Below are 17,299 nucleotides of genomic sequence, written 5' to 3'. Positions count from 1 at the left end.
TTTCCAACCTTAATGATTCTATGATTCTATGATTCTAAGGACATTCCGTGACTCATGGTTAGGGTAAGGTGTGGTGCCAGTGGAGAGTCCATAAGTGATAAAATTTTAGAACACTGTTGCGTCTCAGAAGCAAGGAGATAGCAGGTTTATACTGATAGAAATGAAGGATGACAACTATAATAATATGGGATAAATACAGAATCTATCCTTTTTTTTTTTTTAACAGCCTATTAAAAGCTAACTGAATGCAGAAAGTCTTATGTCTTACTATCAGGTGTGGTGGTTAACACTGCAAGAATCATTGGAGTAATTTGCCTAAGAAATTGAGGACGGAGAAAATAGTGAGCTCTCAATACCATGTGGTCTTATCTCTTCGCAGAAACTCCCAGCCATATAGGTGCCTACTCCTTTCTGTCCCAGCCTCAGCCCCCAGCAGGCTTTGGCCAGATCCATTCCTGTGCTTCTCCAGAATGGTCCTTAGGGAAGGCTGCTTTGTCCACTGATTCTAATACAAATCACATTATCAACCATGAAGTCTCCTTTTCCCAAATTCATCTAACATTCTTCTTCCTGCTGTAATTCAAGTTACATCTTTCTTTCTCTAAGCTTTTCTTCTCCCAGGCTTTCTCAGTCACATTTTGCAGTTTACCAATTTCATCAGTCTTCCGATCTTCCCTGGAAATTTCCAAATCCTCGGGAAAGTCCTGTTATTTCAGTCCCCATCGGCATCTCTCATTCTGTTTTATGCTATCAAACCTTCAAAACCCCTTTTCATTCTGCTCTTTCCTTGCACCACACTCTTTCCCTCTCCCTTTCACTCTTGTTTCACTTAAGCCTTTTCGCTGTTCTTCTTTATTCAGAAGTAAATGACCTGAGCTTAATGACGTGTTAAATCATTCAGATAAACCATCAAATGGCTTATTTGAACTCAAGCAGTAAACTGGGGTTTAGCTCTTAGTTTTGTTCTTTACTACCTGATCGATTCTGAGAGTTTGGTATCCTGGAGAAACGCCAGTCAGGAATACACATATACTTTCAGATTATTTCCTGCTGATACAGTAACTTTGTTTTCGTTTTTTTTTTTTTTTCCCCCCAACCCTTGACAACAGCCTTATTTTTGTAGCAGATAGCAAACAAGTCTTCTGTTGTGTTTGTAAACTGTGGATCTAATCACTTCCCTACCTCATATATTCTACTCCAGAAACTCTCTGGTCACCAGAGTCATCAGAAGCGGACATTTGTCAAGCTCTCTCTCTTATTCTCAAGTCTTCCGTTGGAAGTTTCCTCTTTTCATCATTCTCACCCGACACTAAGGGGACAATCATCCCATGAGCAAAAGCCATGTGCACGTGAAAGAGAATAGCTGAGAATGCCTGGCAGTGGCCACTTTTAAAGATTTAGTATTAAAACACTAAGCCAATATGTGTTCTGCAGAAACCAGCCAATCCTAAGCACACTAGAGTGGCCAAGCCATAACAATTGTCAGCTGCACTGTCTTCCTCCCACGGGAATAAAAATGGTAGGAAATATGCCATGGAGCATGGCTCTATGTGTTTGTATAACTGAAAACTTGATAGAGGCTGCAACGATGCAAAGTATATGAATATTATCAGGCCATTTTATGAAGAGACAAACTGAGGGCAAAGGTTTATGACTTGTCAAAAGTAAGGCATGGCAGAGTAAGGAGCTCTGGGCTCTACTCCTGCTTTACAAGCCTGTAAAGAGTCACTAGTGCCTAGCTCTTGCTATGTGGTTTAGATACATTACATTATTAACTTCCATCCTTTTTTTTAGTGTATTACTGCTCTGATTGCCCACTAGTAATTGGGGTAAGTTTTACTGGACTGATTTTTGCTCTGGAGCTACAAGTGATCAACTACTAATACTAACTCACTGCTTTCTGTATGAGTTGATACTGAGTGAGACCGAACATATGGGAAGTTGTAATACTACCTCGGAGTTCAACACACTCTTCCCTTGGTGTATTATTTCAACCTCCTCATGTCGTTCCTTCACAGCAGGAGGCTGCCATGCAGCAGAATTACTATGGATAACACATGTATCTACACTCACAGGGGTCACTCGCCATTGTAAATTGTTTATATGATATACAGCACTGTATTCATAAAGGAGAGAATGAAATGTGTTTGAATTTATACATTTTTCTCTAGGGGTATGCAAAACTCGTTCCATACTTCTGATGGACTAAAAGTTTTCCCCAGCATACTGACTCTCACAAACACTGCGCGCAGGAAGTGTTTTGAATCTGCAGAGATAATTTAAGTAAGTGAGAATGAAATTTGGCCAGGATAATCTTATTAATGTATTGATCTTAGCCCTACTTATGATTGCCCTTCAGCAAAAAGCTCCTGTGGTACAGACATTGCTTTTGCAGTGTATTGAAATTGAGCATTGGTGTCAATAGAAGAGTCAGACCATGGTTTCTTGGGTTTGCCTGGGAAATATTTCCTTCACGTGAAGCCTCATCCAAGAGTGAAAGAAGGTGAAGGGGTTCATGTTGTCATTAAAAAACAAAAAAAAGGTACTGTTATTCAGTGAGGGACCAGCAGAGAAGACAGGAATTCCTTACCACACAGATTCCAGATCCATCAAGGCATCTGTTTGCATTACCATTACAGTTGCAAGGAGAGCATTTTCCTAAGCTGGTGCGGTAAAATCCTTCTTGGCATCCCTGCAATGAAAAAATAAAAATAAAGTGTTTCCTATGCACACGTATTCGGAGAGTTAGGTTTGGCTGAGAGACAGGGGAAAGCAAGAATTACAACCGTCAGGTCTCCCCAGAGCACACTGCACAACCCCATCATAGCAGACCACACACGTGCTGCTGAACTTGAGTCTGTTCTTTCACTCCCTGCCCTGGCGCTTGCTTTTTTGCCTCACAGTATTTAAGCTGTCAGCATTCCTGCCTGTGTCCTGCCCCTGGCCAGCAGTGGGTGCCTGCATGCGGGTGAGGAGCTGGCAGATTCTTACTGCGTTTTGTACTAGAGGATGAGTTAACTAGAAATGGTGATCCTTATTCAGTAAAGAAGGAGTATCTATAGGAACAGAATAGCTTTTACTTAGAAAAGAAAAGCTTTAGAAAGTTTACTTTACATCAGAGCTTTGATGAGCTTTGGATGAAGACCCTAGAGGAGACAGAAACACATCTACAAAGGTCGATGCCCTTCTGAATGAAAGCTGGCTGGCTGCTGCGAGAGGCTACCAAAGCAGGGCTGTCTGTCTGTCTGTGAGGCTGGTGAGATGTGCCAGCGATAACCTGTTGTCATTCCCGGAAGTAATCAGTCCCTGGGAGGTACAACAGTTCCTCAATCATTCTTCATGTGACGTAATAAATAAATGGGGGGAGAGTGCGTGAAAGGTAAAATTTTCTTGTTATTTCTTAAATGTGTGGCTGTGTGTGGTGTATATAATTTAGTACTTTTGATAACTTACCAAAGCTTACCAAAATTAACAGAAGATTGTAAATATCTAAATCACCTTCTTCTGAATACCAATTAGAGCAATAATATATGGAATCAGAAACACAAACAAAGCTATTACGATGCCCCTCTAAGACTGGAAAATAAAAAGAAAATGAAAGAGGATAGCTTTCATATGATGTGTTACGTGTAAATTCTTGTTCTCCACTGGGAGACTTCTACCTCATTATGCCAAGCTGGTGAGACACGCACCAGCTGACCTCAGGAGCAACCTCTGTTACTCAGGCAGCACCTGCTCACCCTGTGCAGTCTCCCTGTGTCACATGTATTATGTTAGATCCATGCAGACTCAGGAATTTTTGGATCCTAAATCTCTTACCCTTGTCTAACTCTTGCACTGTTGTTACAGAGCTGATGTGAAGGCCCTAGCACGTCATTTAGATCTCCAGAAATTATTTACCACACCCTGTTTCTGCTAGCATTTACAAACACTATCCCTGAGGTGGCTGTCAGAGCCTGAGATATGCCAAGCTGTCTTGGAATATTTTTTGTGGCTGCCTCTACAGCACTTTGTGTATTCTGTGGCTCTTGAGGTCACTTACTCTTGCAAAAAGTGGGAAAAGTGGGAGGTTCAAGGGAATCTGAAGGGTATGATCTTACATAGCTTGCATTTGTACGAAGTATGAGGCTCCTTATTGTATTGTACTGATCTAATTAGGATTAGATTTCTTTTGTATCTCCCTCTTCCTCATTTTCCTGGGTTGCCCTGAAATAAAGCATGGTTTCTTTTCTGCACTGTCCTAACCATTGCTTCTCATGCCCGCTGTAAGCTATGACTGGAACAGCAGGTCTACAATATCAAATGCAGCACTGCACAGTGATACCTCCACTAGCTGCAAAAACTAGCCTGTGAGTAATATTGCCAGCTAGCCCTGCTGGTGGCTGTGGCTCATTAACCCTGCACAGTGCTATGGCCGTATTGCTTCTGGGACCTGAACCTGTACCTTTGCACAGTGCCGCAGATATAGCTGTAGAGCACTGGGTAGCAAGAGCCAGCAATCCCGAGATTCATCTGCGTGTTAGCGTCCATTCTCAAGGGTGGGTAGATACTTCTATCCAGCCAGATAAGCTGCTTGTTTAGAAAATAATGTATCTTATGAGATGACTAACAACAAACTTTAAAAATGAGGTTTACAAATGAATCGTTAATCCAGTCTTATCCCAGAGAGCTCTGAGAAGCTGAGATGAACATAAATGGAAAACTCAGTTGCCTTTACCATTCTTACACACAATATTTTATCTGGTTTGCTTTGGAAACACTTTCTTAGATAATAGCTCCTAGGAGGAAAAGCCTTCATACCATAGCCACTTTGGGACAGCAGAAATACTATCTATTTGTACTGCTTGTTTCTTCCAGTTGTTTAGTCTTAACACAGAGCTGTAGGACTGGCTCCCACCAGACTAAGGATTTCAGCTGAATGATTACGCCACACACTGTGGAAGGGAGACAGTTTCTAAATTAAAAACAGATTCTTATCCCAGTGTCTGTCTTGGCAATATTTCTCTCCACCCATACAGATCTAAGGCATGTTATAGTCTCTGATGCCCCTCAACTGGTGGGTGGTCCTAGCTGGTCCATTAGTGTCTGTCTAAAAGCTTTCTTGGTTTTGCAGGCCTAAGCAGAGTCATTTTTTACTTACGATGGTGAATATAGACAATGGAAACGTATGAGTGTGTGTGTAAAGGTGTCTATGCAAATCTTTCAGTCAGCCATAAAGATCATCTCCTTTATACTACAACTAAGGGTATGCCTGCATTGCAGCCATGAGTGAGCTTTCATCTAGTCCACTCACCCAGCAGAACAAGTTAGGTGCAGGTCAGTGCAACGTCTCTGGTCCCAGCGGTATGGGCAGGGTTGTACAGTCTTTGCTGAAGTCCACTGGGAACCCGTTTACCCTCTATTCTGAGCAGACACACTTCTCAGTTCCTCAAGGCATCTGCCTCAGTTTGGGGTGCCTCTGCTATTCTCGCTGTCAGAGCCCCTCTTGAAAATGAGATGCAGGGTCCTAAATCACCTGGGTATTTTTTGGCAACATTTTTTCCCCACGTTATTTAATTTATCACAAAAACTTGGAAGGTGCTGATGCTCACTATTTTAATACAATATTTTAAACCGCGGGTTGCATCAACTTAAACCAGAAATGAGGTATTGACAATCAATGCTATGAGGGAAGTGGGAATGAGGGGAAAATGGGATCCAGATTGTTTCCTTTGGGTTCAGAAGTTTTCTCAAGCATTCTCAATTATTCTGATATATTTTTGTTGCTCCTTGCCCTACTAGTGATAATGGAGTGATCGGTTAGTTGTTCCAGGGTGTGAGCCAACATCATATTTATAAAAAGAAGTGTCAGAGTGTTGAGCTAATTGAGGCATTCAGATGGCTGAACGTTCTGGGAGCACAAAATAATTGCACACAAAGCACAAACAGGTCTGGAACAAAATGGAAATACCCTCCCTGAAAAATTGTTATGTAGGCAATTGAGTGAGGAACATTTCCATCCACTGTCTGTTTCTGAATGGTGAAGACAATTAGTAGGCCAAAATGCTAGGTCTGCATTAGCAATTATGTCTCCACAATTATTAGATTTTTTTTTTCCCAAGGGACAATGTTTGTTCCAGCTGAAAAGTCCAATCTAACGTGGATCTTGCTGAGCTCTTGAAAATCTTTTACACCCATGGTGCATTTATTTCCCGTCCCCCCCTTGCATCTGGATTTAATTATTACATTTCTTAAAAACAAGAACCAGCTGCAGTGCTGAAAGCGCTGTGGAGCCTGTAGTCATATTCTGTTTCTTCAGACCCTTCTGCTGGTATGGGCGCAAGATGGGACTGAAGATGGAAGACAATCCACATACACAGGGTATGAGTTTACTCCCATATTATATTCAAGCAGTTCCACCGATTTCATTGCAGCTGCTCCTGATCGGTGCGTGAATAACTGAGGGCAGAATCAGGTCCCCGTTCCTTTCCTGCTGCCAGCTAGCAGTAGTGGTGCAGCTGTGCTGGGGTAGGTATGTTTGCTGTGACCCTGCCTCTTCTGGCTTGCTTTTCCCAAAAGAAGAGTGCTGTGCTGGTAACATGCACAGAGTGTTCTCTGTGGTTGTATCTGCATCAGCCAACTGAAGAAGGGCAAGGCATGGTTTCAGGCACTGGCTTATGTGATCATCCATACTGACTGATGGTTTGTTTTCTGCCTTGATTTTGCTCTTTGCCAGGCACAGCTCAGAGCATGGCATCTGTTAGGATGTGTTCCCACAAGGCAGTCTGTATGGGACTGTTCTTTTCTGGGCAAACACGGAGAGAGCTTCAGCACGTGGACATGGGCTGTGTTATGCTACTTGACTAGGAGGTCCCCACGCTGCTTTATTTGGTAATTCAGATGTAGCCATTGACTATCTCATCTAATGGTAAGAAAGCATGGCATGTTTCTTTAGTTAGTACTGGAACTTGTGACTTTCCTGTGAATATATAAAAGCACAAAGGGTCTCTTTCTTCCAAAATAAAAGGCTCCCTTGGATCCACACCAGTGTTTGTTATTTCCAGAGTTTTCTCTTGAGTGCTGGGCTACATGAAAGGATGTAATTCAGGGTTAAATGGTTTACATTAAGACATTTCAGCCTTTGTTATATTCATTATACTCATGCCTACCAGTCTTGGGCCAGGATTCTCATTACATTTGATCCAAAACAAACCCAGTAGAAAAAGATGGTGCTTGCCTCCAGGACCATTGTAAAAGAGGAGACAGCTGGTGCACTTGGGGAACAGAAGCTGAAGAACAGCGCTCAAAGTAGCAGTCATGGCACGTCAGCTGCCAAGTCACTGCTGTTTAGTGTCAGGTGAGACTTGGTTGTAGCTGGCGAGCAGTGTTAGGCTCTTTGCTGCTGGAGTCAAAAGGTGTGCTTCCTTCCAGGTCTGAGAAGGATCCTCAGTGGGCTGCGTGGATGTTCAGACTTGAGGGCAAAGATCAGACATTACGGTATTACTTAGTAGATTCTCACTTCAAAGATCTGTTCAGGGTAGTAAAAGTGAGTGCAGCCTGGGCACAGTTGAATCCTATAAACTCATGGGGTTGTGATGAAATGAAAATGAACTTAATTAACCTAATACCCCAAATCTACCTGCAAAATTAGAAGGAAGTTCTATCCTGTGTCATAAACACCTGTATTTTGGTTAGAAGGGTGATTTTTGATGCCAAGAGGCAAAAGTACACATTTTTTTAGTTTCTGGCAGCCCCCCCACATTACTTCTTCATATGCCAAGAGACTAGACAAATGATTGCAGCATAATTTATGGTATGCTACCCAGGTCATAGTAACTGTTCTTTTAGCCTTCAGTGGAAGAGAGTTAGATTAATTCTCATTACCTGTCATCTGGTGATGGTCAAAAACACACATAGATAGTTACCTCTGGCTAAGCTGACATACCACAGCTTGTTCACCTGCTTTATCTTGATGGTGTAGCAAGTTCATTGGACATACAGTTTCATTTTGAAAAGATTTTTGTGCATTCAAGTTTCCATTTTTCTGCAGTCTGACCTGTTCTGTAAGGGTGGTAAAAATATTGTCAGAAGACATATACTTAAGGGAGTCTTAGTCTGGGAACTGTGAAGTCTGGTGTGATAGGCTCTCTCTCAATCGAAACATCTATGGAGAATTGTGACACACTGTGAATTATTTGCATAATAATATTTATCATTTGATGTCGATTGATCAACAGTTTCAGAACTGTGGGACCCTCAAAAGTCCTCACTGTCTGTTATGGAGTGAAAGAAAAGAAGAAAAAAAACCAAACTCTACTTAAACATTATCAAGTTTTGCCTCAGAGCCCAGGGAAAAGAAAATAGAAAAATGTTGCTCCTCCATCTGATATAACAGGCATCATATCAGCCGTAGATACCTGTCAAAGTAGGACACTTGAGTACATAAAGCCCAAGTTTTTAATGTGTTGATGAAAACAATCAGACAAATTGAGTGGAGCAATGGATTCTTCTCTTCTTGACAGTTTCCCATCAAGGTTTAATGTTTTTCTGGAAGGAACGGTTTAGCCAAACAGAAGTTTAGGACTCAACATAATACTATTTCCCTGAAACTCTCCATCTTTTGCTATACAGGGGTGAATGAATACTCTAAACAACCTCCACCTGTTTTAAAATCTGTGGATCTAAAAGAGAGACCGGTCAGCTGGAAGTGCATGGCATTGCCATGGAAACAACAGCCCTCTGCTCCTTGGGGACATTTCCAAACCCAACCCAAACATGCTTGCTTTTGTTTATTTTTTTTTATGAGCAGTATTTGGAATTGGCAGCCACAGTTCTGAGGTCTTTTTGAAGATTGTTTGTTTAAGCCAACTTGAGATAAATAGCCTACTGCCCTTCCTAAAAATAAAGATGTTTTCCTGCTTGAATATCTCCCAGTACTTTCATTTATGTAATTATTTATTAGAAATAAGAACATTATAGAAACAAGTCTGAGAAAGCAGTCCTCTACTGTACATTTGATGCTATTCCAATTTCTCTGGTCTCCTCAGAACAGATAGGACTCTTTTCCGAAGAGATTCCTGGTCTTTCTCACCTACAATAGGGTCTTCATGTTCAGAAATACTCAATCCTCAGCCAAGCGCTCACAGAAAGCACGCCAAATTTTCAGCATTCAGCAGGTCCCACCTGACATGTCTATGTCAGCCATGAAGACAGTCCCAGGCCGAACCCCGGAGGACCTCTGTGCCCCAGGTGCAGTGCTGTGCTAACACAGCTGTGGCTGTGCTAGTGCAGGGGCATCCTGGTTAGCAGCCTGCGCAGCTGGGCGGCAGGACTGCATGTGTAGGAAGAAGCCCAAACCACAGCAGGCTGGAAGTCATCAACATGGAGACATCCACATGGGAAGAAGCCAGCTAGACACCCTTTATATGGTTTAATTCCTTCTGTACTAAATTGTGTCTAAAGTAGGTCAGCTGTGCCTGTTGCTCTCTACCGACTGCGAAGGAGGGCTTGGAGGGCTAGCTCACGTGTAGGCACCTGTACTGCATACAAAGTCTGGGGAGATGAAACCTATTGCACAAGTCAGGTGTGCTGTGCTGTGTAGAAGTGTCCAGGTTATGGCTGCTATGCCACAGATCTGGCCAAACTGCTAGACACCCTGTACCTTTGGAGAAGTGCAAAGGCTCCTAACAGCCTGTTTCACCAGTCAGTATCTTCAGATAGAGAAAGTGGATGCATCTAAAGGAAACCTTGGTGTCTGACAGGCCCAAGCGATTCTGCTTCTACATTTGAGTTTAGGCTGATTCTAGCCAGTTCAGAGTGCGATCATGGGATGTTTCCCTTTGTCCAGATAGTGTCTCCTCTGACTTTTACAGCTAGCTCTCAAAAGGACCTGTATTATATTACCCTGCATTGGTGCCACCTTCCTCACTGAATACTTGTGTGTTCAAAAACCTGCAAACGAAATCTTTTCAGCCCATCTCTGAGATATGTTTTTCTTCTTTGGGGGGGCACAAAGCATACATATACGCTGGCACCTTTGGTAAAGCTGTAATTCTTAGGAAGAGTTTTAAAATGCCACTGGACATCTGCTATCTGGAAATTAATTTTATTGCTGCAAGTAGCTCAGTCCCACTTCAACTTGATGGCTTTGGACAACATAGAACATATTGAGGAAAGAAATCTGTAAGAAATTATTATTAAGACTTTGTATTGTCATCCAAAATACTTGGTGCTCACTGCAAACAGTGACTTTAGTTCTAACACAGGCCCGTGAGACACTAGATTATTCCATTTTACAAAGAGCAAAACTGACCCCTGCCATCATGTTAGTGCTGTCATGTTCATTCCTGGCTCAAGTTGCAATTAAGCACTGTAGATACAGAAGAGCTCTGATGCTGTGAGTGACTTTGACAGTCTCCAAAGCTAGTGACTTAAGTAAATCTCCCGAATAACTACACAGCTAAGCTCTAGCACAGAAAGGAGCACAACCTCGTTCTAAGGACACCTTGTGGTTCCCTCCAAAACGCACACTTTTTGCTGCACTTAAAATACTGGTTTGCCAAACTGGGATGTAAATAAACAAAGTGTTTGACTCCATGGACATCCTAGCTTAAAACCACTCTGGGTAGGCACAAATTGTACGGCTTATCATGCCTGGAGAGCATTAACTACAAAACAATATCTTCTTTACCTTGAATAGATATATGAGTCTACTTCTGGTGTTTCATTCAGCAAGAAAGTACTGAGGGCACCAACATGACTTCTACATCTGCTTTTCAGTTCAGGACATAATTGACTTCCAGTACGTTTAAACATGGACTTTTAAAATCCAGACTGCCAGTTGTAGACTGATGGACATTTGACCATTTCTTGCTCCCTGGGAGCAAAGTAACAGACGTTTCAAATTCCTCAGGTCAAAACCGTGTTATTCATAAGCATAGACACAAAGATTTAGTTCTTCTTCAGTCTGCTGGGAAACTTTATGCAAACAAAAAGAGCTGCAATAACACTGTGCCCCACTGTCCTGACCTTCCTGCCTTTGGTGACCTGCAGGAGAAACCCCTCTCTATTTGTTGCCAAAACACAAAATCCATCAGATCTATGGTACACACTGTGTACAACTGCAGCTCGGTGTCGGCACATGCTACTGGTGAGCAGTGCACTCAGGAGCCCTGGACTCATTGCTCTCTTACACAGCCACCATGCACTTTACTGACTATGGAAAAGGTGCTTAACTGCTGGAGGTTACATTTTGGCTCGAGCATTTGGCATGTATAGTATTTAGGAGTATCTCATGACTGCAGGGGGTCTCAAAAGTGCGTGTGTACATGCGGATGGATGCGGGTTAAGAGGGGGGAAAGGATATAGCTATATTTGCTCTGCAGGATCCTGGTGTTAACCCAGCCATGCTGGTTGCTGCCTTGGTCCCAGAGAACTATATGGACTCGCACGTTCACTAGAAAACCTATGAACGACACTTGCTGTGTAGAGTCAGCAGATAGGAAAGCCTGCATGCATTTCCCTCTTTTCTGAATGCATAGGCAGCTGCACTGGGCCCATCAGAGATTGAGTTTACCAGAATAATAGGGTGTTTATTAATTAATGCTCTGGTTTGAATGGTCTACATGGACATGCCTTTAAGTTATGGAGATGGAGCCCTATTTCTGGCAGTGGATGAACTGCCAAAAGATTTTATCCCCGTCTCGCGTCTTATCCAGCCAATGCTCTGCCCATCCAGGTGGTGGGTGATGCCCCGGTATACTTCACACCCAGACTTTTCCACTTTTGTGGGTGAGGAACTCACTGGCTCACCTGCTCTTGCTGGAAACACTTTGGTACCAAATATTGACTACAGCTGAGAAACAGTGTTAAGTAAGTGTTGGGATGAATTTGACTGATAAAGGTTAGAACTATGCTGGTTTTGTCTGTCCCCAGGAAACAGTATATATTTTACAGGTACAGTAGCTCATGTAAGATATCTGAGAAGTGTGCATCAGCAGGTAATCTGCCTTTCTTATTTGGCTTAGCTAACCATGAAGGACTGTCTTGCTACACTTCATAACTAGGAGATAATAAATCACTGAACCCAGCATCAGATGCTGCCAAACGCCTCTGTATGATCAGACTCCTGATTCGTGTTTTCCAAAAGGGTAGGACAGTCAATGATAGCTGCATTAAAACAGTGCTTTTATTATTATTTGCTGCTTCGAATATTATATGGCATTGCTCCTCTTCCTCACAGCTTTTATCCTCCTCTGTTCCACACATGATCACTAGAGTGTTCACAAGATCGCCAGCAATGCATAACCAAGAAATGCAGAGCAAATCTCTGCATTTTTTCCTGTAATACCTACTGTGAGAGAGGCTTGAGAGGGTGGTCTCCATCTCTCAACAGCTGAAATGGTTGAGATAACAGATGGCTGTATTTAAACACTTTGATTTTTGTTACTCCTCCAACCTGCCAAAAGGATCCATCTCTACAACTACGTTTGATCTAACTATGGTAGGCCATGTGGACAAAGGATCTGATGGATCCTATGTGAAGTGTATGACCTGGGGCAAAATTTGTCTAATTAAATTCTCCCTGCTTTGTTTTGTTCTGATTTTTTGAGGCAGGAGAGAGAAAAATATTTCTAGAAGGTGTCCTTGGGCTCTTTATAAACAAGCATTTGATGACAGCTTTGGTATTGTCCTAACAGTCATTCATATCCCTGCCACTTTTTTGCAATCATAACTATATAGTTGCAAATCATTTGTTTATCAGTTTCTCCTAGCTCTCGTGTCCCCAAAATTTGGATGGATTTGAATTTGCCAAAGGAGCAAGAATAATCATATGGATAGAGATATGTGTAGTTACAATTTCCTCAAAAGCGTAGTGAGTACTTGTAGCAATGAGGGGTTTGCTGCAGACAGTGTGTTCCAATAGGTCCATTTATATATAGTGAGGCATTGATTAAATCCATGGCTCCTCAGTTTGTATTTATAGCACACATTCACTCTAGTTTTTATTTATAGGTTACCGTTTAGTCTTGTCTATATTATATGTCTCTCTTGTCGGCAACGAGGCTTGAATGTAATTTAAACAGTCTTACAGTAAATGCCAACCAGATGAGATGGTCGTTCATTGGCCCGTCTTGGGGGAGGCCTCTGTAGTTCTCTTGGACTGTTTCTATTAATGGAGCGTCTGAACATTAGGCTTACAGGCCGTGGATCTCCACCTGCCCCCGTTGGCTCCCACAGCCCTTCTGCTGCTGCCTTGTTCTCTACTCACGCTCGTGTCCTCCCTGTCCTGCTTTCCATTTGTCCTCCTACTCCTCCACTTTGCCTTTCCCTGCACCTGGTTCTAGTCACTCACCCACTTAATGACATACCCTTCACTTCTAGTCTACTAACATCTTCACAGCAATAGTTTCATTGTGTTGTTTCAAATTAAGATAAGGAAAAATATTCCTTCTCCCTGAACAGATGAGAAACTCATCACCTGGTTTCTGTCCCTAACTATGTTCATAAGGATATTGGGACTCGGGAAAACACATTCTTCTGCTCGTTTCTTGTGTGACCATGAACATTTCTTTTTCACTCAGTTTCTCCATCTGTAAAATGGAATAATGACCATAGTCACACAGAATCACAGAATGGTTGAGGTTGGAAGGGACCTCTGGAGGTCACCTGGTCCAACCCCCCTACTCAAGCAGGGACACCTAGAGCTGGTTGCCTGGAACCGTGTCCGAATGTAGCCAGTGTAATCCACAGCAGTGTACCCAATGTAATCCCAGATTACAGTGTCCCAGAGGTACCCAATGTAATCCACAGCAGTGACACAAGTCAACAACTTCTTGTCTTTTAAGAGAACTAGTCAGAACCACTAGGAATAATGAATATCCCCACAGGGGCAGACATTTCTGGTAGTCATGATTTGCTTGTTTCAGATGCCTGCAGTGAATGTAAAGCTGTTGCTGGACCCAAGACTTCCAGTCTTTTTAATTCAGTGCTAATTCAGTGAATTTTTCTGCCTTCCAGCTAACCAGCCATACTTTAAAGCTATTTGCATATTTAAACAGCACTGTTTGGCATTGTGCCGTCTTTTCCATTTTTTTCTCCATCCTTTCTAAGGGGTAGACCGCACTCTGGTATTTGAGGGCAACTTTTATGAGTGACCTGCGAGGATTTACTGCCAAAGCATACCAGATATATGAAAAGGAAATTTTTCTGCCTTCCAGCTAACCAGCCATACTTTAAAGCTATTTGCATATTTAAACAGCACTGTTTGGCATTGTGCCGTCTTTTCCATTTTTTTCTCCATCCTTTCTAAGGGGTAGACCGCACTCTGGTATTTGAGGGCAACTTTTATGAGTGACCTGCGAGGATTTACTGCCAAAGCATACCAGATATATGAAAAGGATTAGTCAAAGAGGGTAGGGAGAAAGAAAAAGAATTACATTTCGGTGTTAAAATTTCACATGAAAAGTTGAAACTAACTTTGTAGGAGAGCTTTTAAGATATTTAAGGAGAATGTGTTTTCTTCAATTCATAAGAGGAAGGAAATATGAATATGGAAAAATTATTTGATATAGAAGTTGTTTTTGTTAAAATATCTTTCAGGGCATTTGTTTTTGTTAGATACAATGATTAAAACATTTTCCTCTTCTTGAAAAAACAAATGAAGAGCTAGAGCTCTTACTGAAGGTACAAATAACATCAGTTCTGCTGATAGCTTCCCCTTTTAACCTGCCCTGTTCATCTCTCTTTGTTTGCTGCATGCATCTTCCTAGACCAGGTCTTGACTATGGAAGTGGTTGCTGTGAGTTCTTCCATCCACTGAGTTAAACTATAACTAATTTTAAAATTAAAATGCCCTGGTGGTGCCCTTTCCAAGAGCTGTCATACTTCACTTTAGCTTAAGTTATTATTTGAAGAAATAAATGGATTTCAAATTCCCAGGCCTTGAGTAATACCAAATTCAAGACTGTCTTTGTAGTTGAAGCTATAAATCCCTATGAAGCGACATTTCAGAGGGGTCTTTGTCTTTCCCTGCAGAATGAGGCTCTCAGAAGTTAGTAACTGACCTGTTGGCCAGACATGATCTACCATCAAAGTCATCGTAAACAGAGATGGACAGAAGTCCTGCTCTACACCGTGAGGTACTCCACAACATGCAGACAAAAGCAGACATCTGCTCTGCAATTTTATTTCTTCTCCATTGATTTTTGCTAAATTTATCTGAGCTTTGAAGCCTCACAAACCTAGAGAATTAAAAACAAACAAGCTTGCTCACCAGCTTCCCCTTAAGCCTCCAAGCTCTATTTATAATTTCTATAAGCCTTCATTACCTCTGGTCTACAGTATCAAATTCTTCTGAACTAGAAAGGTCACATTCTAACTATTATTACTGGAGAAATTAATTCAGTATGTGACATCATAGCCAGACAGTTAATTACCCCATTTAATATGACACTACAGCTGTTAGAGAACTGTCTGCATGCAAAAAAGCCACTGTACAGTGTTTACCATTTCAAGGGCAGAAACCTCATGCAAATTAGTAATTTGCAATTTCAAATTTATTTTTAAAATTGTAAACATTTCTGAGAGGAACACATTTTTTAGCTTAGTCTCCAAATCAATATTCATGATAGTTTTAAGATAAGCACCCTGGTGTAGTACATTAAATTCCTGTATTGTTCTCTTAAATTTCTGACATTGTTAACTGTGAAATATTTGTTGCTTCCAGTGCTCCACTGATGTTGTAAATTAGGAATTAACCAGAAATTGGTGAAGAGTTTCGGGCACAATGCTGACAATCTTTTTGTATCCACTTATCTTGACAGGTACCTCAGTTCTAATTGTATTTCATGAGATTACAAACTAAAGCAATTATGCGAATTACACAGTAACAAGCTTTCTGTTATTTTATTTAGCTTGAAAATGTAAAAGCAAATTCTTTCTTGCTGAAATAGTCATTCAGTGAAACCCCCCAATATTGTTGCATATTCTTATTTTTTAAAATAAATTCTAAGATGAGATAGGGTCAATGAAAATTAAAGCCTCAGTGGGTACATTTGCCATAGATCTGCACAAGCTAATATAATAATGGGGTTTTCTAGGTAAGTAAGTGATATGAAATGCTCATTAAAGCTGCAGTGGTGTGTTTTTGTGAAGCTCAGTAATTTGAATCTTCAAACATAAGAAAAATAAATAAAGCAGTGACACTGGTTTTCAATCTGTAATCTTTTACAGTAAATGAACTGTTCAATGGGTGATGAAACACATGAAGCCTTATTTTCTGTTACTAGTGTCCTTTCTGTCATCCCTTGTGCGAGGATCTCAATATTGTCCCTTTTTGTCTGCGTCCCCAGTGATGCCCCCACCTGAGAGCAGAGGGCTATGGCTGGTCCGGAGCTACGCACGCAGTGTCTGGCCAGTCTGCAGCTGCTGATATATATCTATATATCTATATATAGCTATATAAAGAATATATCTAATGACTGAATTTCATCCATTTTTCCAACTGTTGCTATGTTAAGCAACAACATAACACTATAAGATCTCCATCATTTATATATACAGAGGGGTTGAGCTCTCCTCAGAACCTACCGAAAAAATTGTGGTTGCCTTAAGGGAGACGGGACAAAGGCCCTAACTTAATAACAGCCTGATTTGAAAACTTCACTTGCTGACTTATCCCTGGCAATTGGGAATATTTATGTATCACCTGAGGAGTTATCAACTCATCAGCTTCCAAAACAGAAGTTTATTTTTGATGATAATAAAGAACGGATTATGATGCTGATGGAAACCCTCTTCCCGAAGTTTTAGACAAAGAGCTTAGAGATTGCTAGAACTAAAACTAGCAAGACTGAAACTAGTTGCTCCAATTCTAGGTAAAATCTCGCTGGCAGGGGAGATATAGAACAAAAGTTACCTCTGTTTCTCCCTGTTGCATAGTAGAGCTAGCAGTTGGAGGGAGAGTGAATATGGCTAATTGCAGATGGGTAATCCCCAAACCAATAAGCAAAGCAGAGCATGGGCAACAGGGAAAATGACAAGGAACCCCCTCTCCAGCCCACTGTCACTCTATATTCTTGTTCCCTGAGCGGGCTTGTGCATGCCTCCCTTGTAATAGTGACAGAGTAACGGTGACTCCCGCAAAAACAAGCAATAGCTGAAAGCCAGATGGCTTTATGCAGAGCAACAATATTATCTATTACCTTGACTAAGTAATTGGATTTAATTTAAAAAAAATTTCCTGTGTTGAGAATGTTTCCAGACTGTTACCCCTTCCCCAGTCCAAGTGGAAAACAAAATGCCATTCAGCAACAGAGAT

At 41.5% G+C, this 17,299-nt stretch overlaps 1 protein-coding gene across 1 annotated transcript in view; it reads right to left on the bottom strand.

Annotated features, from left to right (window-relative positions):
* The window catches only part of LAMA4 (laminin subunit alpha 4), a 112,525-nt gene that overhangs the window by 86,219 nt on the left and 9,007 nt on the right, over positions 1 to 17,299 (bottom strand). The window contains exon 2 of the mRNA XM_009289144.2: positions 2,591 to 2,692. Coding sequence (XP_009287419.1) covers positions 2,591 to 2,692 — 102 coding nt within the window. The remainder of the gene's footprint in view (positions 1 to 2,590; positions 2,693 to 17,299) is intronic.

Source organism: Aptenodytes forsteri, unplaced genomic scaffold (assembly GCF_000699145.1).
Source record: "Aptenodytes forsteri isolate BGI_AS27 unplaced genomic scaffold, ASM69914v1 Scaffold217, whole genome shotgun sequence".
In the NCBI taxonomy this organism is placed as follows: Eukaryota; Metazoa; Chordata; class Aves; order Sphenisciformes; family Spheniscidae; genus Aptenodytes; species Aptenodytes forsteri.
The sequence above is the reverse complement of the archived record's forward strand: the minus strand, read 5'-3'. Positions and strand labels throughout refer to the sequence as shown.